The sequence below is a fragment of the Hyperoodon ampullatus genome (assembly GCF_949752795.1).
Source record: "Hyperoodon ampullatus genome assembly, chromosome: 15".
In the NCBI taxonomy this organism is placed as follows: Eukaryota; Metazoa; Chordata; class Mammalia; order Artiodactyla; family Ziphiidae; genus Hyperoodon; species Hyperoodon ampullatus.
Genome location: NC_136928.1, coordinates 44,361,223 through 44,384,612, shown reverse-complemented (window position 1 = coordinate 44,384,612; position 23,390 = coordinate 44,361,223). Strand labels below are relative to the sequence as shown.

At 37.3% G+C, this 23,390-nt stretch overlaps 1 protein-coding gene across 3 annotated transcripts in view; it reads left to right on the top strand.

Annotated features, from left to right (window-relative positions):
- ERLEC1 (endoplasmic reticulum lectin 1) overlaps window positions 1-22,879 on the top strand; it is a 34,906-nt gene extending 12,027 nt beyond the window's left edge. For 2 of the 3 annotated variants that reach the window (XM_079721215.1, XM_079721214.1), the window contains 6 exons: window positions 11,379-11,540; window positions 12,163-12,222; window positions 18,301-18,425; window positions 19,871-19,948; window positions 20,275-20,350; window positions 22,624-22,879. In XM_079721215.1, coding sequence (XP_079577341.1) covers window positions 11,379-11,540; window positions 12,163-12,222; window positions 18,301-18,425; window positions 19,871-19,948; window positions 20,275-20,350; window positions 22,624-22,695 — 573 coding nt within the window. In that variant the 3' untranslated portion in view covers window positions 22,696-22,879. The remainder of the gene's footprint in view (window positions 1-11,378; window positions 11,541-12,162; window positions 12,223-18,300; window positions 18,426-19,870; window positions 19,949-20,274; window positions 20,351-22,623) is intronic. The other variant, XM_079721216.1, reaches the window with a different exon arrangement.
- Window positions 22,880-23,390: the final 511 nt, after the last annotated feature.

Sequence of the window (23,390 nt, the reverse complement as noted above, 5' to 3'; positions counted from 1 at the left end):
TTCATTTCAGTTAAGTTTAATTTTTAGCTAGTTAACTGGACTTCCCAGCTAAGCCTCTTGAAAAAATAGACTGCAGCCTATCTCCTAATGCTTTATTTATTCTTCAGCTCATTGCTATTTATTATCAAACCATATTTCTATCATTCTTCTTAAACTGTTCTTATTAAGGTCAACAGCAATCTTTTGCTTCTAAATTTCCTGAACATATGCATAACTTGAGCTTAGCTGAGCATTGGAAGCTTGAACTTTTTCTCCTTTCTTTACTACAGGTCATTATCTCTGGTTCTCTCTGGTTCTGCTCTCCTGTGTACTAGTTCTTTCTCTAATTCCTGCTTCTTAAAATGTTGAACTTCCCCTGGTTCTGTCCATAGCTGCTTTCTCTCCTTACTGTACATAGTCTCCTTAAGTAAGCTCATCCACGGCCATTCTTTCAACTTCCGTTTCTATGCTCATGAGTTATAAATACACATCTGTAACACTGATCTTTCTCCTGAACTCAAATCACAATCAAATAATTAACATGTATTGAGTCTTTACAACTATTATCTAATCCTTACAATAGCATATAAGATTTACTATTATCCACCTTAACAGGTTAGGGAACTGAGGTTCAGAGAGGGGAAGTGACAAGTGATGGGTTAGAGATTAGAATCAAAGTAGTCTGATTCTAGAACCTGTCCGCTTAACCACCTCTCTCTGCTGCTTCTCCCTTTTGATATGCTGTCTTCCCTTTTCATCTGCATATTGGACGTATATACATTTTCAGTAATCTCAAACTTAACCATTTTTTTCTCTTTCACACTGACCCTTTTGTTGTCTTCCCCATTGCTTTTAAAGCAGTGTGCTCTACCCAGTTGTCCAAGTCAGAAACCTGAGTCATTTTTCTTACCCATCTCTTAATTCATCTCTAACTCTAATCATTTACTCAGTGCTAACAGTGTTATCCACTGACTGCTTTTCAACTCTGTCCTGTCATTAGTTCAGGACCCCATCATTTCCTAAGACCAGAAACTAATGTCCTCATGCATCTTCTTGCTAATTCCTCCCACACAGCTGATAAAATGTTCTTTCTGAAATGAACATTTGATTTTTATTTAATCTTTTGGTAGTTAACATGATCTATACCTCAGGACAAAATCATTGCTCATACAATGATTTTATCAAAGGAGAGTCAAGACCATATGTGGGGACTTCCCTGGTGGTCCAGTGGTCAAGACTCCGCGCTGCCAATGAAGAGGGCACAGGTTCAATCCCTGGTCAGGGAAGTAAGGTCTCACATGCCATGTGGCATGGCCAAAAGATTAAAAAAAAAAAAAGACCATTTGTGATCTGGCTTCAGCTTCATCTCTCATCACCATTCCCTTTATCCCAGCTATTTTGAACAACTTAAGAGTTTCCAAAAAGTACCACATTCTTTCCAACCTCCTTGCCTTTGAATATACTGTTTTGCCTCTCCCTCTGTTGTCTTCTCCTCCCTCCCTATATCTGATGAACTAATAGAAGGTCAACACGTGTATGCTTGAAGATGTGCTTCCAGCGTCACTTCCTTTGCAAATGAGCCATGACTTCTAATGGATTACCAACGGAAGAGATCAGTGTTTCCTCTTCTGTGGTCTTGTATTTTATTCAGTCCTCCATTATAGCACTTTTATGGCTAAAATTTGTTGTTTTTCCTATGGTTCTTCATTTAAAGGGAGGGAAAATAAACTATGCTTTTGTTACTGGGGGTTTCCAGCTCCTTGCATGATACCTGGTATGCTGTTAGTACTTTACAGTGGGTTAATTAACATTTAACTGCAAGGCCTTTTTCTCCCCTTCCTCTTGGATACTTACTGCGAAAGTATTGCCAGACTCTTTGTGGATGTTGTGAACCCTGCCATTCTGAGAGGAGGAAAAATTTATCTTAAACTTAATCTGCATTTTATTTGAAGTGATATAATGAAAGATTACAGCTGGAATTCTGTTCTCATCTTCTTCTTGATAGTAGTTTAAGTACTGACAGGTACTTAAAGTCAGCTTGATCAAAATGATTCACAAGTCCAACTTTAACTATTCTCCAAGGAAGAAGTACCAGTTTATTTTTCTTTAATTAACATGTTTAATCTGCAAGTTGAGAAAAATTATTTTTAAAAAGCTACAGATGGAGCGCTACCCACCACCACTTCCTCCCATCAGGAAACTTGCACAAGCCTCTTAGATAGCTGCATCCACCGAGGGCAGACAGCAGAAGCAAAAAGAACTACAGTCCTGCAGCCGGTGGAACAAAAACCACATTCACAGAAAGATACACAACATGAAAAGGCAGAGGGCCATGTACCAGATGAAGGAACAATATAAAGCCCCAGGAAAACAACTAAACGAAGTGGAGATATGAAACCTTCCAGAAAAAGAATTCAGGATAATGATAGTGAAGATGATCCAGGGCCTTGGAAAAAGAATGGAGGCAAAGATCGAGAAGATGCAAGAAATGTTTAACAAAGACCTAAAAGAATTAAAGAACAAACAGAGATGAATAATACAATAACTGAAATGAAAACTACACTAGAAGGAATCAATAGCAGAATAACTGAGGCAGAAGAACGGGTAAGTGACCTGGAAGACAGAATGGTGGAATTACCTGCTGCAGAACCGGAAAAACAAAAAAGAATGAAAAGAAATGAAGACAGCATAACAGACCTCTGGGACAACATTAAACGCAACAACATTCGCATTATAGGGGTCCCAGAAGGAGAAGAGAGAGAGAAAGGACCAGAGAAAATATTTGAAGAGATTATAGTTAAAAACTTCCCTAACATGGGAAAGGAAATAGCCACCCCAGTCCAGGAAGCGCAGAGAGTTCCATACAGGATAAACCCAAGGAGAAACACGCCGAGACACATAGTGATCAAACTGGCAAAAATTAAAGACAAAGAAAAATTACTGAAAGGAGCAAGGGAAAAACGACAAATAAAAGGGAACTCCCATAAGGTTAACAGCTGTTTTCTCAGCAGAAACTCTACAAGCCAGAAGAGAGTGGCATGATAAAGTGATGAAAGGGAAGAACCTACAACCAAGATTACTCTACCCAGCATGGATCTCATTCAGATTCAGTGGAGGAATCAAAAGCTTTACAGACAAGCAAAAGCTAAGAGAATTCAGCAACACCAAACCAGCTTTACAACAAATGCTAAAGGAACTTCTCTAAGTGGGAAACACAAGAGAAGAAAAGGACCTATAAAAACAAACCCAAAACAATTAAGAAAATGGTCATAGGAACATACATATCGATAATTACCTTAAACGTGAATGGATTAAATGCTCCAACCAAAAGACACAGGCTCACTGAATGGATACAAAAAGAAGACCCATATATATGCTGTCTACAAGGGACCCACTTCAGACCTAGGAACACATACAGACTGAAACTGGGGGGATGGAAAAAGATATTCCATGCAAATGGAAATGGAAAGAAAGCTGTAGTAGCAATACTAATATCACATAAAATAGATTTTAAAATAAAGAACGTTGCAAGAGACAAAGAAGGACACTACATAATGATCAATCCAAGATATAACAATTATAAAATATATATGCACCCAACATAGGAGCACCACAATACATAGGGCATCTGCTAACAGCTATAAAAGAGGAAATTGACAGTAACACAATAATAGTGGGGGACTTTAACACCTCACTTAAACCAATGGACAGATCATCCAAAATGAAAATAAATAAGGAAACAGAAGCTTTAAACGCACAACAGACCAGATAGATTTAATTGATATTTATAGGACATTCCATCCAAAAACAGCAGATTACACTTTCTTCTCAAGTGCGCACGGAACATTCTCCAGGATAGATCACATCTTGGGTCACAAATCAAGCCTCAGTAAATTTAAGAAAATTGAAATCATATCAAGCATGTTTTCTGACCACAACACTATGAGATTACAAATGAATTACAGGGAAAAAAATGTAAAAAACACAAACACATGGAGGCTAAGCAATACGTTACTAAATAATCAAGAGATCACTGAAGAAATCAAAGAGGAACTCAAAAAATACCTAGAGAAAAATGACACAGAAAACACGATGATCCAAAACCTATGGGATGCGGCAAAAGCAGTTCTAAGAGGGAAGTTTATAGCTATACAAGCCTACCGCAAGAAACAAGAAAAATCTCAAAAAAACCTAACGTTACACCTAAAGGAACTAGAGAAAGAAGAACAAACAACACCCAAAGTAAGCAGAAGGAAAGAAAGAAATAAAGATCAGAGCAGAAATAAAAAATAGAAACAAAACAATAGCAAAGATCAATAAAACTAAAAGCTGGTTCTTTGAGAATATAAAATTGATAAACCATTAGCCACACTCAAGAAAAAGAGGGAGAGGAAGCAAATCAATAAAATTAGAAATGAAAAAGGAGAAGTTATAACAGACACCGCAGAAATACAAAGCATCCTAAGAGACTACTACAAGCAACTCTATGCTAATAAAATGGACAACCTGGAAGAAATGGACAAATTCTTAGAAAGGTATAACCTTCCAAGACTGAACCAGGAAGAAACAGAAAATATGAACAGACCAATCACAAGTAATGAAATTGAAACTGTGATTAAAAATCTTCCAACAGGGGCTTCCCTGGTGGTGCAGTGGTTGAGAGTCCGCCTGCCGATGCAGGGGACACGGGTTCATGCCCCGGTCCGGGAAGATCCCACGTGCCGCCCAGTGGCTGGGCCCGTGAGCCATGGCCGCTGAGCCTGCGCGTCTGGAGCCTGTGCTCCACAACAGGAGAGGCCACAACAGTGAGAGGCCCGCGCACCGCAAAAAAATAAATAAATAAATATTACCATTTGTAAATGGGGAAACTGAGGCTTAAGGAGGTTTCTTTCCAAGATAACAGGACAAACACATGAATAAATTTATTTAAAAAAAAAATCTTCCAACACACAAAAGTCCAGGACCAGATGGCTTCACAGCTGAATTCTATCAAACATTTAGAGAAGAGCTAACATCCATCCTTCTCAAACTCTTCCAAAAAATTGCAGAGGAAGGAACACTCCCAAACTCATTCTATGAGGCCACCATCACCCTGATACCAAAACCAGACAAAGATACTACAAAAAAAGAAAATTAGAGACCAATATCACTGATGAATATAGATGCAAAAATCCTCAACAAAATACTAGCAAACAGAATCCAACAGCACATTAAAAGGATCATACACCATGATCAAGTGGGATTTATCCCAGGGATGCAAGGATTCTTCAATATACGCAAATCAATCAATGTGATACAAATGCCAATCTGTGGTATTAACAAATTGAAGAATAAAAACCATATGATCATCTCAATAGATGCAGAAAAAGCTTTTGACAAAATTCAACACCAATTTATGATAAAAACTCTCCAGAAGTGGACATAGAGGGAACCTACCTCAACATAATAAAGGCAATATACGACAAACCCACAGCAAACATCATTCTCATTGGTGAAAAAAAAGCATTTCCTCTAAGATCAGGATCAAGACAAGGATGTCCACTCTCACCACTATTATTCAATATAGTTTTGGAAGTCCTAGCCACAGCAATCAGAGAAGAAAAAGAAATAAAAGGAATACAAATTGGAAAAGAAGAAGTAAAACTGTCACTGTTTGCAAATGACATGATACTATACATAGAGAATCATAAAGATGGTACCAGAAAACTACTAGAGCTAATCAATGAATTTGGTAAAGTTCCAGGATACAAAATTAATGCACAGAAATCTCTTTCATTCCTATACATTAATGATGAAAAAACTGAAAGAGAAATTAAGGAAACACTTGCATTTACCATTGCAACAAAAAGAGTAAAATACCTAGGGAGAAAATAGACCTGTGTGCAGAAAATTATAAGACACTGATGAAAGAAATTAAAGGTGATACAAACATGGAGAGATATACCATGTTCTTGGATTGGAAGAATCAATATTGTGAAAATGACTATACTACCCAAAGCAATCTACAGATTCAATGCAATCCCTATCAAATTACCAATGGCATTTTTTACAGAACTAGAACAAAAAATCTTCAAACCTGTATGGAGACACAAAAGACCCTGCTAGCCAAAGCAGTCTTGAGGGAAAAACACGGAGCTGGAGGAATCAGACTCCCTGACTTCAGACTATACCACAGAGCTACAGTAATCAAGACAATATGGTACTGGCACAGAAACAGAAACATAGATCAATGGAACAAGATACAAAGCCCAGAGATAAACCTACGCACCTATAGTCAACTAATCTATGACTATGACAAAGGAGGCAAAGATATACAATAGAGAAAAGACAGTCTCTTCAATACGTGGTGCAGGGAAAACTGGACAGCTACATGTAAAAGAATGAAAGTAGAACACTCCCTAACACCACACACAAAAATAAACTCAAAATGGATTAGAGACCTAAATGTAAGACCAGACACTGTAAAACTCTTAGAGGTAAACATAGGAAGAACACTCTTTTTTTTTTTTTTTTTGGTGGTACACGGGCCTCTCACTGTTGTGGCCTCTCCCGCTGCGGAGCACAGGCTCCGGACGCACAGGCTCAGCAGCCATGGCTCACGGGCCCAGCCACTCCGTGGCATGTGGGATCTTCCCGGACCGGGGCACGAACCCATGTCCCCTGCATCGGCAGGCGGACTCAACCACTGCGCCACCAGGGAAGCCCGGAAGAACACTCTTTGACATAAATCACAGCAAGATCTTTTTGGATCAACCTCTTAGAGTAATGGAAATAAAAATGAAAACAAATGAGACCTAATGAAGCTTCAGAGTTTTTGCACAGCAAAGGAAACCATAAACAAGACAAAAAGACAACGCTCAGAACGGGAGAAAACATTTGCAAACGAACCAATGGACAAAGGATTAATCTCCAAAATATATAAACAGCTCATGCAGCTCAATATTAAAAAAACAAACAACCCAACCTAAAAATGGGCAGAAGACCTAAATAGACATTTCTCCAAAGAAGACATACAGATGCCCAAGAAGCACATGAAAAGCTGGTCAACATCACTAATTATTAGGGAAATGCAAATCAAAACTACAATGAGATATCACCCCATACCAGTTAGAATGGGCATCATCAGAAAATCTACAAGCAACAAATGCTGGAGAGGGTGTGGAGAAAAGGGAACCCCCTTGCACTGTTGGTGGGAATGTTAGTTGATACAGCCACTATGGAGAACAGTATGAAAGTTCCTTCAAAACTAAAAATAAAATTTCCATATGATCCAGCAATCCCACTACTGGGCATATACCCAGAGAAAACCATAATTCAAAAAGACACATGCACCCCAATGTTCATTGCAGCACTATTTTCAATAGCCAGGTCATTGAAGCAACCTAAATGCCCATCGACAGACAAATGGATAAAAAAGATATGGTACATATATACAATGGAATATTACTCAGCCATAAAAAGGAACGAAATTGGATCATTTGTTGAGACATAGATGGACCTAGAGACTGTCATACAGAGTGAAGTAAGTCAGAAAGAAAAAAATAAATATCGTATATTAACGCATATATGTGGAACTTAGAAAAATGGTACAGATGAACTGGTTTGCAGGGCAGAAATAGAGACACAGATGTAGAGAACAAACATTTCGACACCAAGGGGGGAAAGTGGCTGGGGGTGAGTTGGGGGTGGTGGTGTGATGAATTAGGTGATTGTGATTGACATGTATACACTGATGTGTATAAAATTGATGACTAATAAGCACCTGCGGTCTGAAAAAAATTTTTTTAAAGAAAAGAAAAAACAAAAAGAGCTACAGATAATGGGCTTCCCTGGTGGTGCAGTGGTTAAGAATCCACCTACCAGTGTGGGGGACACGGGTTTGAGCCCTGGTCCTGGAAGATCCCACATGCCACAGAGCAACTAAGCCCGTGTGCCACAACTGCTGAGCCCTCTTGCCACAACTACTGAAGCTTGCACGCCTAGAGCCCATGCTCCGCAATAAGAGAAGCCACCGCAATGAGAAGCCCGCACACCGCAATGAATAGTAGCCCCCGCTCAACACAACTAGAGAAAGCCCACGTGCAGCAACGAAGACCCAATGCAGCCAAATAAATAAATAAATAAATTCATTAAAAATAAAGCTACTGATGATAATGCTTTCTAAATACTTAGCATCTTTAGTGTACATGAAAATCTTAGCTAATACTGTAGGATGAGTGATTACTTTAAACTGATCATCTTCAGAATAAGTTTTTTAGAAACTTAGCTTATTACACATAACTTTTCTTTAAAAATATTGATATTTGGCATATGGTTTGCCTTTTAAGTGTGAATCAAGCTTTACCATAAAGAATTTTTTTCTTTTTTAAACAATACATATCTGGCTATCAGAATTTTGGTTTGATGTTCTGCCTGTGTTATTACGTTAAATTAATTTGGAAATTACTGGATTTATTAAGAATCTATTTTATGAATTTCCAAACCCTGCTATAAAAACTACTATCATCTTGCTTTTATTGGAGTAGTTTTCCTTAAAAATGAAAGTAGATGTTCTGTCCACAAGAAGGAATAATAAATTGTCATTCTTCTTTTCTTCCTACCTCTTCCCCTTTTCTCATCTGCAGGTTTCCCTATGTATTATTCTTTTGTTCAGTAACCTTACTATAGGTCTCATGTATTCTAAGTAATTACTTTAGTCTATTAAACCTTCGCTCCTTATGAGTAGTAACTACGTCTGCTGCTTTTTTTTTTTTTTTTTTTTTTTTTTTTGCTTTAGATGATCATTTTTATGGGTATCAGTGTCCCAGTGTCTTACATGGTCAAGTACTACCTTACAAAGTACATCTTCTACTAGAAGATTTATAGCTGATTCACAAAGTTATTTAAAATTGATCTCAGGACTCTTGCTGTTGTAATTGTTGAAGACCCTGTAAATTTGATGTAAGATTCTTGGGTAGAGCAAAAGAAAAAAGAAAAAAAACAGAGACAGAAGAATAGGGTCGGTACTTCATTTTTAATACTCCATACTGAAAATACTGCCAGGAGCATAGTAGTAGGCTCTGAATATAGAAAGAGTTATATGTAAAATTCAAGGTTCTTTCAAAAAACAAGAAGCCGGCCTTTCTCACCTTCTGAGATGGCCCACACTCTGTCTGTGGAGTGTGTTTCTCTCTATATAAATCCACTTCTTACCTATCACTTTGTCTCTCACTGAATTCTTTCTGTGATGAGACAACAAGAAACAGCTTCATTAAGTCCTGAAACCAGAGCAGACACATGACAGGAGAATGTATGCATCCTGAGTTGATCCCTGGAAAAGCTGGTTGTATTTGGGGAACTCAAAAGATTAAGCCAGATTTTGAGTTTTTAGGAGGCCTCTACCCCATTGAATAATCCAGTCACTGTTCCAGATGAGCCCAGCCTTTGAATCACCTCAGCCCAGAACTATGTGAGTGAATAATAACTTCCAGGTTATTACAACCTCCAGCCATTTAGGTTTTCCCATTTGAGGCCCCAGATTTCATGCAGCAGGAACAGGACATATGTGTTATGTCCTGTCTGAATTCCAGACCTAAGAATCTATGAGTATAATAAAATGGTTGTTTTATTATGAAAAAAAAAAAAAAAACAAGAAGCCATCTTGGCAATCTTTGTTCTTAGTATTGGAGGAGAGAGAGGATAAGGTCATTGGTTTCCAGAGTAACCATCCAGTGAATCCTACAAGCTGAAAAAGAAGAAGAGAACCACAATTGGTCAGTGGCAACTACAGCGGGTGAAAAAAGAGTCTATACATTTTACTGTTTAATTTTTTTAAATTATTTTATTCAGTTAGTTGGTACACTCACTTCTTCAATTCTGGTCTGGATTCATTTCCTCTCTGCTTACTGTGAGTACCCAGTTAACGACCAGATTCTAACTCATTAGCCTCTTTAATAACTCTCCTCTTCTCTCCACCTGACTTGTCACTCCCTTATGTTAGATTCACTTCGTCTGTGGCCTGGGTTATTGCAGCTCCTAACTTGACTCTCCACCTCCAGAGTTGTTCTTACCATTCCTTCTTCCCTGCCCATGCTAAAGTAATTACTTAAAAATCTGATCATACCATATCTTTGCCTAAAACCTAAAAGATAATGTCCAAACTTCTTAGCATTACATAGTTTTATATCTATAGTGCCTGCTTCTCTCTGGTTTTAAATATCATACCATACCATACATCTTTGCTCTTACCTCTTCTTCAGGTTCACATGCATATGCACACACACAAAACACATACACAGACATTCACGTAAGTCACAAATTATTAATGTTTCATGAATCAATCAAGGGCTTTCTCTTTGTGAAGTCTTCGTGTTTCAGTTCTTTGTCAAAGTCTACCTGAATCACCCCTACCTCTGTGAACCTGCTTTTCCCTGTACCCTTTATTAAACTGCAGTTTCCTCCAGGGCAACAACCAGGTCCTACTACATTTGAATAATGATAACTAATATTCATATTTGTCCCACTCAGCTCTTTATTAGCCTGCTTGTTATCCTTTCTTTACCCATAGTAATCACATTTCCAAAATTAAATGTAGAAACACAAAATCTAACGTGTAGCAAAGTACTTAATAAGAGACGAAATATGTGAAATGGAAATTATCTCTCTATCTTAAGAAAGGTCACCATGCCCCTAACTGGTAAATGGAACTAACATTTGCCTAGAGCTTTCTCTATGCTATTAAGTGTTGCAAAATTCATTTTTTAAAACACATTAAAAATGAGTGGACAGGGACTTACCTGGTGGTGCAGTGGTTAAGAATCCACCTGCCGGGCTTCCCTGGTGGCACAGTGGTTAAGAGTCCGCCTGCCAATGCAGGGGACATAGGTTCGTACCCCGGTCCGGGAAGCTCCCACATGCCGTGGAGCGGCTGGGCCCGTGAGCCATGGCCACTGAGCCTGCACGTCCAGAGCCTGTGCTCCACAACAGAAGAGGCCACAACAGTGAGAGGCCCACGTACCACCAGAAAAAAAAAAAAAAAAAAAGTGTTAAGAATCCACCTGCCAATGCAGGGGACACGGGTTCGAGCCCTGGTCCAGGAAGATCCCACATGCCATGGAGCAACTAAGCCCACGTGCCACAACTACTAAGGCCATGTGCCTAGAGTGCATGCTCCACAATAAGAGAAGCCACCATAGTGAGAAGCCCGCGTGCCGCAATGAAGAATAGCCCCCACTCACCACAACTAGCGAAAGCCCGCGTGCAGCAACGAAGACCTGATGCAGCCAAAAATAAATAATTTTAAAAAAATGAGTGGACATTTTTTTCCCAAATTTTCTGAAGTTTAAAAATAATAATTTAAGTCATACTGAAAAACTTTGTGTGGCAAAGAAACCCTTAAACATATGTTTATTTAATTTTAGGAAGATATGCAATCAACTAAGGAAGAGAGATTTCCAGCAATCCACAAACCCATTGCTGTTGGTTCTCAGCCAATGCTCACAGTTGGAACAACCCACATATCCAAATTGACAGATGACCAACTCATAAAAGAGTTCCTTAGTGGTTCCTACTGCTTTCACGGGGTGAGAAGTGAACCATCAGTTTAAGTATTTATCTTACAGCTTTCACTTGTGTGTTATTTATCAAGGGGCATTAGTAGCACTGAAAAAGATTTTTTGTCTATAGACAAATGGCAGGATTCTGGAAGCTTCCCAATGGACATTTCCTTTCTGCATCTCATTATAATCCAATGCATAGCCGTTATATTCTCTTTACTCACAGGCTAAAAAGATGTTTACTTGACAGAAATATATATATTTAAGTACTTCATATGTGATTCTGGCTAATTGCTGGAATGGGCATCAATGATTGTTTAGCCTACATTTTGGTTATGTAGCAATCACATTTAAAACTTGAGCTAATATCTACAAAGGTAAAATTTTGCCCCTAAGAACTCCAGTGGGAAATACACTTATAAGTGGAATTTTCATTTTACTTTATTTTACCAGGGTGGTACAGCAATTATTCTCTAATAATGTCTGCTTTTTAAGTTTATCAGTAATGTTTAATTTTGATTTTCAACCATATTGCTAGTACAGTTTTTTTTAATTATATATATGTCCATCACTATCATGCGGCAGTATTGAGACAGATCCCAATATGCCTTTCTCTGTACTGTAACTTGATCTGTTTCCTTTCCTGTAGGGTGTTGGTTGGTGGAAATATGAATTCTGCTATGGCAAACATGTACATCAATACCATGAGGTATAGAACAGCGTTTATATCATTCTACCACTAGGCGGATTAAAGTTTCAAAAATCTTTTGTGGAAAAAAAGGGGTGGGGGTTGGTGTTACTTTTAATTATAAGATGATTTTAATATGGAAATATTCATCAAAGTGTCTCTAAATTCTGGAAAATGGAAAACTTGGTGTCAGTTAAGACTAAGTCAATCATCTTAAAGTAACGTTATGTATTAACTACTCAGATTCTTGTATTACTGTGAGCCTGGAGGAATAATAAGCTACAGTGACTAACCTCTTTAGCTTTGACCAAGAAATTAGTCATTGTTATAACTCATTATTAAATTAAGTGAATGGTAAGATAGTATATCACTAGAGTTAGTAAAATAGGGATAAATACAGCAGGTTTCTCAACTAAAAGAAGGTACCATATCATCTAAGCTTAAAATAAAATAAGTTTTAAGATTAAATGCACTGGCTCTTTATTCTTCCTTTTCCTTATAATTTCATAAATCAGTATTCTCCCACACTTGAGCCAAAGCTGCTTAAATTCTGAAATTCAAGCCCCAGTAGTTTTGTCATTGTTGTAGTTTGTTTAGTAAGGTAAACTACTAGACATGGAAAACAAACATTAATAAATATTGATCTGTTTTAAAAGGCTCTTTTTATTCCCCCAAATAAATAACAACTGGTAATTAGAAAATACTGTATTTGCCCTCTTGAGATGTTTTGAGCCGATCTTAAATTTCAAGATGGATCATAATGGGAAAGATCAACTCACTTTCCACATTTAAATCACTCCGAATTTATGAGGCGTCTGTAAACTAGAACGTTTTATTTTTCACTTAAGCCTGAGATATTCCATTTCACTATGATTTCCATTTATTCTTGCTGCTTGGATGTTTTACTTATTTTTTTTATTATTACAAAAAAAGATAAAGTGTCATCTAAGTACAGTCCAGATAATACCCAGTGGCTTTTTTTTTTAATTATAGGAATATATGCCAGAAATATAGAATGAAAATAAAATTTTCCTCCACCGTTGTCCCAGTTTTCAAAAGTAACAGCTGGGGCTTCCCTGGTGGCTCAGTGCTTAGTAATCTGCCTGCCAGTGCAGGGAACTCTGGTTCGAGCCCTGGTCCAGGAATATCCTACATGCCGCAGAGCAACTAAGCCCGTGCACCATGACTAATGAGCCTGAGCTCTAGAGCCTACAAGCCACAACTACTGAGCTGGCATGCCACAACTACTGAAGCCCATGTGCCTAGAGCCTGTGCTCCACAAGAGAAGCCACCACAGTGAGAAACCCGGGCACCACAACGAAGGGTAGCCACCACTCGCCACAACTAGAGAAACCCCATGTGCAGCAACAGAGACACAACACAGCCAAAAATAAAAACAAACTGAAGCAGAAAAACCATATGATCATCTCAATAGATGCAGAAAAAGCTTTTGACAAAATTCAACACCCATTTATGATAAAAACACTTCAGAAAGTAGGCACAGAGGGAACTTACCTCAACATAATAAAGGCCATATATGACAAACCCACAGCCAACATCATTCTCAATGGTGAAAAATTGAAACCATTTCCACTAAGATCAGGAACAAGACAAGGTTGTCCACTCTCACCACTATTCAACATAGTTTTGGAAGTTTTAGCCACAGCAATCAGAGATGAAAAAGAAATGAATCCACTTTGGAAAAGAAGTAAAACTGTCATTGTATGCAGATGACATGATACGATTCATAGAGAGTCCTAAAGATGCTACCAGAAAACTACTAGAGATCATCAATGAATTTGGTAAAGTAGCAGGATACAAAATTAATGTACAGAAATCTCTTACACTAATGATGAAAAATCTGAAAGAGAAATTAAGGAAACACTCCCATTTACCACTGCAACAAAAAGAGTAAAATGCCTAGGGATAAATCTACCTAAGGAGACAAAAGACCTGTATGCAGAAAACTATAAGACACTGATGAAAGAAATTAAAGATGATACCAACAGATGGAGAGATATACCATGTTCTTGGATTGGAAGATCAACATTGTGGAAATGACTATACTACCCAAAGCAATCTACAGATTCAGTGCAATCCCTATCAAACTACCAATGGCATTTTTCACAGAACTAGAACAAAAAATTTCACAATTTGTATGGAAACACAAAAGACCCCGAATAGCCAAAGCAAACTTGAGAAAGAAAAGCAGAGCTGGAGGAATCAGGCTCCCTGACTTCAGACTATACTACAAAGCTACAGTAATCAAGACAATATGGTACTGGCACAAAAACAGAAATGTATCAGTGGAACAGGATAGAAAGCCCAGAGATAAACCCACGTACCTGTGGTCAACTAATCTATGACAAAGGAGGCAAGGATATGACTAATCTATGACAAAGGAGGCAAGGATATACAATGCAGAAAAGACAGTTTCTTCAATAAGTGGTGCTGGGAAAACTGGACAGCTACATGTAAAAGAATGAAATTAGAAAACTCCCTAACACCATACACAAAAATAAACTCAAAAGGGATTAGAGACCTAAATGTAAGACCAGACACTGTAAAACTCTTAGAGGAAAACACAGGAAGAACACTCTTTGACATAAATCACAGCAAGACCTTTTTTGATCCACCTCCTAGAGTAATGGAAATAAAAACAAAAATAAACAAATGGGACCTAATGAAACTTCAAAGCTTTTGCACAGCAGAGGAAACCATAAACGACAAAAAGACAACCCTCAGAATGGGAGACAATATTTGCAAACGAATCAATGGACAAAGGATTAATCTCCAAAATATATAAGCAGCTCATGCAACTCTATATTAAAAAGACAAACAACCCAACCTAAAACTGGGCACAAGACTTAAATAGACATTTCTCCAAAGAAGACATACAGATGCCCAAGAAGCACATGAAAAGCTGCTCAACATCACTAATTATTAGAGAAATGCAAATCAAAACTACAATGAGGTATCAACCTCACACCAGTTAGAATGGGCACCATCACAAAATCTACAAGCAATAAATGCTGGAGTGGGTGTGGAGAAAAGGGACCCCTCTTGCACTGTTGGTGGGAATCTAAATTGATACAGCCACTATGGAGAACAGTATGGAGGTTATTTAAAAAACTAAGAATTATCATATGATCCAGCAATCCCACTACTGGGCATATACCCAGAGAAAACCATAATTCAAAATGACAGGGCTTCCCTGGTGGCACAGTGGTTGAGAGTCCGCCTGCCGATGCAGGGGACACGGGTTCGTGCCCCGCTCCAGGAAGATCCCACATGCCACGGAGCGGCTGGGCCCGTGAGCCATGGCCGCTGGGCCTGCACGTCCGGAGCCTGTGCTCCGCAGCGGGAGAGGCCACAACAGTGAGAGGCCCGCGTACCGCAAAAAAAAAAAAAAAAAAAAAAAATGACGTGGGCTTCCCTGTTGGCGCATTGGTTGAGAATCTGCCTGCCAATGCAGGAGACACGGGTTCGAGCCCTGGTCTGGGAAGATCCCACGCATCTGGAGCGTGTGCTCCACAACAAGACAGGCCACGTTAGTGAGAGGCCTGCTCATCGCGATGAAGAGTGGCCCCCACTTGCCGCAACTAGAGAAAGCCCTCGCACAGAAACAAAGACCCAACACAGCCAAAAATAAATAAATTAATTAATTTTTAAAAAACCACAATGAAATATCTTTAAAAAAAAAAAAGACACATGCACCCCAGTGTTCATTGCAGCACTATGTAGAATAACCAGGTCATGGAAGCAACCTAAGTGCCCACCAACAGACGAATGGATAAAGAAGATGTGGTAAATATATACAATGGAATATTACTCAGCCATAAAAAGGAACGAAATTGGTCATTTGTAGAGACGTGGATGGATCTAGAGACTGTCATACAGAGTAAAGTAAGTTAGAAAGAGAAAAGTATCACATATTAACGCATATATGTGGGACCTAGAAAAATGTTACAGATCAACCGGTTTGCAGGGCAGAAATTGAGACACAGATGTATAGAACAAATGTATGGACACCAAGGGAGTAAAGCAGCGGAGGGGTACGGGGGGTGGTGTGATGAGTTGGGCTATTGGGATTGACATGTATACACTGATGTGTATAAAATGGATGACTAGTAAGGACCTGCTGTATAAAAAAATAAAATTTGAAAATTAAAAAAAAAAAAGGAGCAGCTGATTCGGGGACTCTGGCTCACTCAGGCCGGGGGGAGGGAGAGGTATGGAAAATAAATAAATAAATAAATAAAAATAAATAAACTTTAAAAAATAAATTAAAAGTAACAACTGTTAACTTTTTCTTAGCTAACCCATCACAAGGGAACAAAATGCCTATATGTAAATGTTGATATAACCTTTTTATTTATACAGAAGGGATATACTAAATGCACTGCTCAGCACTTGTTCTTTTCACCTAGTATCTTGGAGATCTTTCCATGCCAGCAACAGCTGATCTTATATTTTTCAGCAGGTTCAGAGGATTATGTCTATACCCACAGTATATTTAGCCAGACGTGTATTGATGAGCCTTTGAGTTGTTTCCAGTTTTTGCTGTGACAGCATCTTAGTGAGCATTTTTAAATAGTTGTGTTTGTGAACTTTTGCAAGTATATTCATAGGGCACATTTCTAGAAATGTACTTGCTAGGTCAATATGTATGCATACTGGACAGTTGCCTTCCAAAGGGTTGGACCAGTTTACATTTCCATTAACAATGGCTGTTTTCGTATACACTTGCCAACACTAGGTTTTATCAAACTTATTTTAGCCAAGGTCATGTAACCTAGAACTTTTTTTTTTCTTTTTGTTTAAATTTATTTGGTTGCACCAGGTTTTAGTTGCAGCATGCGGGATCTTCATTGCTGCGTGTGGGATCTTTAGTTGCAGGATGCAGGCTCTTAGTTGTAGCATGTGGGATCTAGTTCCCTGACCAGGGATCGAACAGGGGCCCCCTGCATTGGGAGCACAGAGTCTTGACCACTGGACCACCAGGGAAGTCCCTAGAACTTCTTGAAGAACTCTGGTAGGAGCTTTGGGAGACAGAAAAATAATAGTAGCTAACAAATATAGTGCTCACTGTATACCAGGCATTGTTCTAAGTACTTTACACATATCAACTCATTTAATGCTCATAACAGTTCTGAGAGATGAGTATTGTTACTCCAAGATGAGGAAACTGAAGCAAAGATTTAGTAACTTGCCTGAAATCACATAGGTAGTAAATGGTCAAACTAAAATTCAAACCCAGGCACTCTTGTTCCATATCCAACCTCTTAATTCACTGTGCAGCTCTAATCCCTGTCTCTCTAGAAATTTACAGTGTAGGTGCTAAAAGAACGTTTAATGGCTCTCTCTTCCACTAGGCAATAAGCTCCACTGTAGCAGTGGCTGTGGCTGTTTCCTTTGCCTCTGTAAGGGTTTTTAGTTCTACTAATCAGATGTATACTAGTGCCCAGCATGGTCCCTGGCATAAAATATAAAGAAGAAAAGGAAGGAAAAGGAACGGAAAGAAAGTGAGAGAGAAGGAAGTCCACATATAGGACAATATATAGTGCATCGTGTCAAATGAGTAGTGTGAAAACTAGTATAACTTGAAGGTTTTCATTTTAAAGAGTAGTATGAAGATAGGCTCAGTGTGGCTACAGGGTAAGAGATAGAGGCCAAATATTTAAGTAAGAATCACAGTAGTATGTGGTTGTATTATCTATGTATGAGAGATTAAACTCTTAGTTGGGGGTGAGATGTTGACAATGGACATGTAGAGAAAGAGTGAAGCGAAGAACATTTCCAGGAAAATAATTGACAGGACTGATAAATGTAGGAGAGAAAGGAAATAGAAGAGTCAAAAATAACTACATCAGGACCTAACCTGACTAGAAAGTACTAGTTTCATAATTCAGAGAAACAAGGAGTAAAGAATAATGAGCTCAAATTTCTACTAATTGAGAAGTTTGACTAACATTATCACATCTAAACATAGATATCCAGTGTGCAGATGAAGATAAGATCTATAGCTTGTAGGCCATCAGCATAAATGTCACCTTGATGTCAGGCATGCATTGTCACAAATATTTTTTTATATATTAGGACAAGGATAGTGGGAAAACCTCTGTGGTTGTGGGGACATGGAACCAAGAAGAACACATTGAATGGGCTAAGAAGAATACTGCTAGAGCCTATCACCTTCAAGACGATGGTACCCAGACAGTCAGGTAAATATTAACTTTATTTACCTTTAGATCTTAGAATATTTAAAACTCAGAATATTGAAAAACATAAGTTTAAAGTAAAATATCTGGTCAGCTTTTCTCAAGGACATTTTTTAGGTTAGTTTTCTTTTTGAGAGGGAACAACATAGTGTAATAGTTAAGAGCACAGTTTCTGAAGTCAGATACCCTGTATTCAAATACTGGCGATTCACTTACTACCCTGGGCAAATTACATAATCTTCATAAGCCTCACTTTTCTTGCCTAGTAGTATTTGCCTCAGAGAATTGTTATGACATTTAAATGAGGTAATTCATGTAAAGTGTAGTGCCTGGCAATTGCATGCAATAAACTTTGGCTGCTGCCTTTGACAGTGGTGGTGTATGGTAATGAGAGTGGAGGTGGCGCTAGTTAACACTGGTACAATTCCAGGTATTAGGTCTAAGGATGTTATAAACATTTTCCCCCTTCATGTGTAATCGCTACCACTTTAAGTTACTTAACTCTATTTAAATATACTCCAGCATTTCCCTTTGTTACTTAAAGTGGGGTAATGGTTGAAAATTGTTAAACAATGGTTTTTTGAAAAACTACCTCACATCTCTTTTGGGCTTTTAGGTTTATCTTGTTATAGCAGAAGTAAATTAATCTCTTCTTTCCCAAGAATAACTAAACTTTAGCTTTTCTTATAGTCCATAACCCAGTGAATTTTAAATTATTCATTCTTCTTCCTTCTCAGGTGTTAACTTTGTCCTTCCTAGCATAGATGGTATTGAGAGAGTCTGTTTTCAGAATGTGCTGACTTCTTGGACTGACCAAAATCAAAATTAGCAAAATTAAGAGATAGGTATTTAAGTATTAATATACTAAACGGATCAGTTTTTTAAATGTTTATATGTTTCAAGTGAAAATAGCTCATGGTATCATGTGCAACAAATATTGAAGCACAGGAGTGTGAAGCTAGCAAAATTAAAACTTGTCTTTGGTTCCTGCTCTTTGGAATTTATAGCTTAGCCTAGGCTTTACCTTTGTACACCTGCATTACAGTATTTTAATGAGTGGAGCTGAATGGAGGATGGGAAGACAGGGAAACTGTTCCACAAAGGAAACAATGTACAGGGCTGGGGAAATGGTTAGCTTTAAAAGAAAACTTTTTTAAAAGCAATTTAACCTTAACTATTGGTATACAAATAAATAATGTGCAAGTTAAAGATCATTCTTATTAAACCACTAAGAAGTATCTCAACTTTGTATTATTTATAGAAGCTGAAAGACTTCCTCTGTGACATAACCTTAAAAATATGTATTTTTAAGGAGTATTTTATAGTCAAATTTTTTTTTAACTAATGCAAAACTGATCCCTCTAACCATCTTCTCACCCTACCCATTACAATTACTCTGAATGAGTGAAGTTTTAGTTTAATAAAGCTTGTGTGTTTTTCTGATTCAGGATGGTGTCACATTTTTATGGGAATGGAGATATATGTGATATAACTGACAAACCAAGACAGGTGACTGTAAAACTAAAGTAAGTTAGACCATCAAATCATGCTTTATGCCTTTCTCTTTAGTCTGCTTCCTATGGGCAAAAGATTATATAAATATATAATTATGGATAATTATATTTATTCATAATAATTTATGGATTTGTCATAAAATACTGTTTTATTATAAAATAGTAAAATCATAATTGTGATATAATTGTTATTTATAAGTTATTATCAAATTAAATTATTTCGATTATTTATTAAATTATACAGAATCACTTACAAGGCATTTTTATCCTAGAGAGGAAAACAATTTAAAACAATTTTGTATCGTTTGGGCAGTGCCTTAAAGTACTCTCTGTTTTAGGTGTAAAGAATCAGATTCTCCTCATGCTGTTACTGTATATATGCTAGAGCCTCACTCCTGTCAGTATATCCTTGGGGTAAGTGAAAAACTAATATTCAGGAATTCAGTTTTGGGCCACATTTTAATATTTAGCATTAAGTCTAGAAAGGACCTTCAGTAGTCTCCAAAGTTTAATATAGCCCTCATACTACTTGTAAAAATTGACATTTTTTTAATTGAGGTATAATTTACATAAAGTAAAATGCAAAGTTCTTAAGTGTTGAGTCTGATGAGTTTTGACAGTTTTATATACCCATTTAACTATTACCCAAAACAAGGTATCTATCACTGCAGAAAATTTTCTTATACCCCTTTCCTGTCAATACCCCTCAATTCCCAAAGATACTCCTTTCTATTTTCTGATACCATAGATCAGTTTTACCTCTTTTTTGATTCCATATGAATGGGATCATATAGTCTATAATGTTTTATGCCTGGCCTCTTTGACTCAGCATGTCTTTTAGACTCAGCCTTTGTTTTCATCATTTTACTCCTGCCAGCAATATATGAGAGTCCAATTGCTCCACATCCTTACCAATATTTGGTATTGTCAGTCTTTTTTATTTTAGCCATTTTAGTGATTTTAATTTGCATTTCCCATATGAAAAGTGTTGTTGAAAACTTTTCATGTGATTATTCATCTGTATACCTTCTTTGGTGAAGTGTCTGGCCAAGTCTTTTTAAAGAAAAAATTATTCTGACACAAAATAAGGAAGGCAGACTTTATTCAGGACTGTTGCCACAAGTGTCAAGACTATCACAATAGGGGAGAGAGAGTCAGCTCATCTCCAAATACAGCAAAGACAGCCAGGGATACATAGCCAACAAGCAGAATGGGGTGTTGGGGAGTAGTCATTGTATGGCACATTACTAAAAGACATCAGGGGTAGGGGATTCGTTCTAAACTGACTTAACAGAATTATTGCTGAAGGCTGGCCAGGAAGATGAGATATCAAAAGTGAGAGAGGAAGAATTTGATCAGATATGGAGGGTGGTTAGATACTGAGAGTGAGGGATTCTCTCTAAACTGACTTATCAGAATTACTGCTGCAACTGGACTTGGCAGGCCCAGGAACAAAAAGAGGCCTAGTCAAAAAGAGGGTTCAGGGGAACCTTACTATCATTTTGGTCAAGGAGAGAGTCTTTCTCAGTCTTTTACCCATTTTTGTTGGTGTTGTCTGTCTTATTATTATTTATTTCTAGGAGTTCAAATATATAATGGACATGAGTTTTTTCTATTTTAATTGCACATTTTTCCCCTGATCTGTGTCTTGACTATTCTTCTTCTTACTGTCTTTTGATGAGCAAAAGTTTATTTGATGAAGTTCATTTTATCAATTTTTTTCCCATTTTATTGCTAATGATTTTTTTGTTTTAAGAAATTTTGCCACCCCAAAGTCATGAAGGTATTATCTTCTACTTCCTTCTAGAAATATGGTTCTACCTTTGGTTATGCAATGAGTAAGGGTAGTTTTCTTTGTTATTTATCCTGATTGGAGTTCACTGAGCTTCTCGGGTTTGTGGGTTGATATAATTCATTAGGTTTGGAAAAATTTTGGTCATCATCTTTTCAAAGATTTCTTCTGTCCCACCTTTTTTCTATTTCTGGGACTCTGATTAAACATGTTAGTTTGAAGTTGTCCCCAAATCTCAGGCCCTTTATTTTATTCTTACCTTCTTTGTTTCAATTTAGGTCATGTCATTTCTATTGAATTGTCTTCAAGTTCATTGATTCTTTCCTCTGCTGTGTCCTGTCCACCCCTTTGAATGAATTTGTATCTGATATATTTTTCATTTCTAACATTTCCATTCGGTTCTTTTTTATGGCTTCATTTCTGCTAAAATCCCCCATCTATTCACACATGTTGACTACCTTTTCCACTATTTCCTTCATTATATTTATTATAGTTATCTTAAATCTGATCATTTTAACACCTGGCCCATTTTTGGATTGTATTTTTTTTACCTTTTTCTTGAATTGTACAACTTATTATTTTGCCATATTCTGCTACTTTTTTGTTATATAAGACCTAGCTATGTGTTTCTCTCTCATTCTTATCCTTTACTCCTTTCTCTCTCATCTCTTTTACTTAAAGATAAAAATACCTTCTCTACCTATCTGGTATTTTATTTGGATGACTAAATTGTTTTCTAAAAAGCTCAATTTGTAGAGATAACATTGGATGGTTTATCCAAAACAAGGACTCGTATACATTTATCAAATTTATAGGTATTCATTCAGCAGAAAAATACTGAATAAAGTATTCAGCTTAGCAGCTTTTTAATGGTTTTATTGTTGTTGTTCTTTAGGTTGAATCTCCAGTGATCTGTAAAATCTTAGATACAGCAGATGAAAATGGACTTCTTTCTCTCCCCAACTAAAGGGTAACAAAGTTCAGGGGAAAAAAAAGATCATTGGAAGTCATGATGATTTGTCTGACCATGTGTCCCATTATAGAGCTCTCAGTCATTGGACTGCGTCTAAAGGATTGTATAAAAGGACTCTCAACCACTTTGTGAATATGTATGTGTACATAAGAGGTTATTGATAAACTTCTAAGGCAGACATTTTGTTTCACCTTTTTCATTTTTGTTGTGTCTTATGAACTGATTGTGTGTTTTCTTTGCTTGGATAATGTGATTCCAAAATAAATCCTGTCCAAGCAATTTAGAGTCCATCCTAATGAAATGTCATAATCGTTGTACCTATTGAAAGTTTTTAAATAATAGATTTATTATGTAAATTATAGTATACACACTAGCTAATAAAGGAAGGATAATGAAGAAGGAAATTGACAGGAGGTTGTTTAAATGAGAGACTGTGTTAAATATGTAATTTCTAGTGCCTGAAATCCTTTCAACAAATTTTTATTTAGCAACCGCTCTCTACCAGGTATTAAACTAGAAATTGGACACACAGTAAAGCCTCACATATAAGTTTTCTTCTCCTCTGTTAATCTCAAGAAACTCTTATTTACAATAGGTTGCTTCTCTCTCAGAACTTTTATCTGTTTCTTTCTCCTTGATATGAGTGTGTTTCCCCCCAAAATATGTACCTGGTATAAACAGTCGGTGAT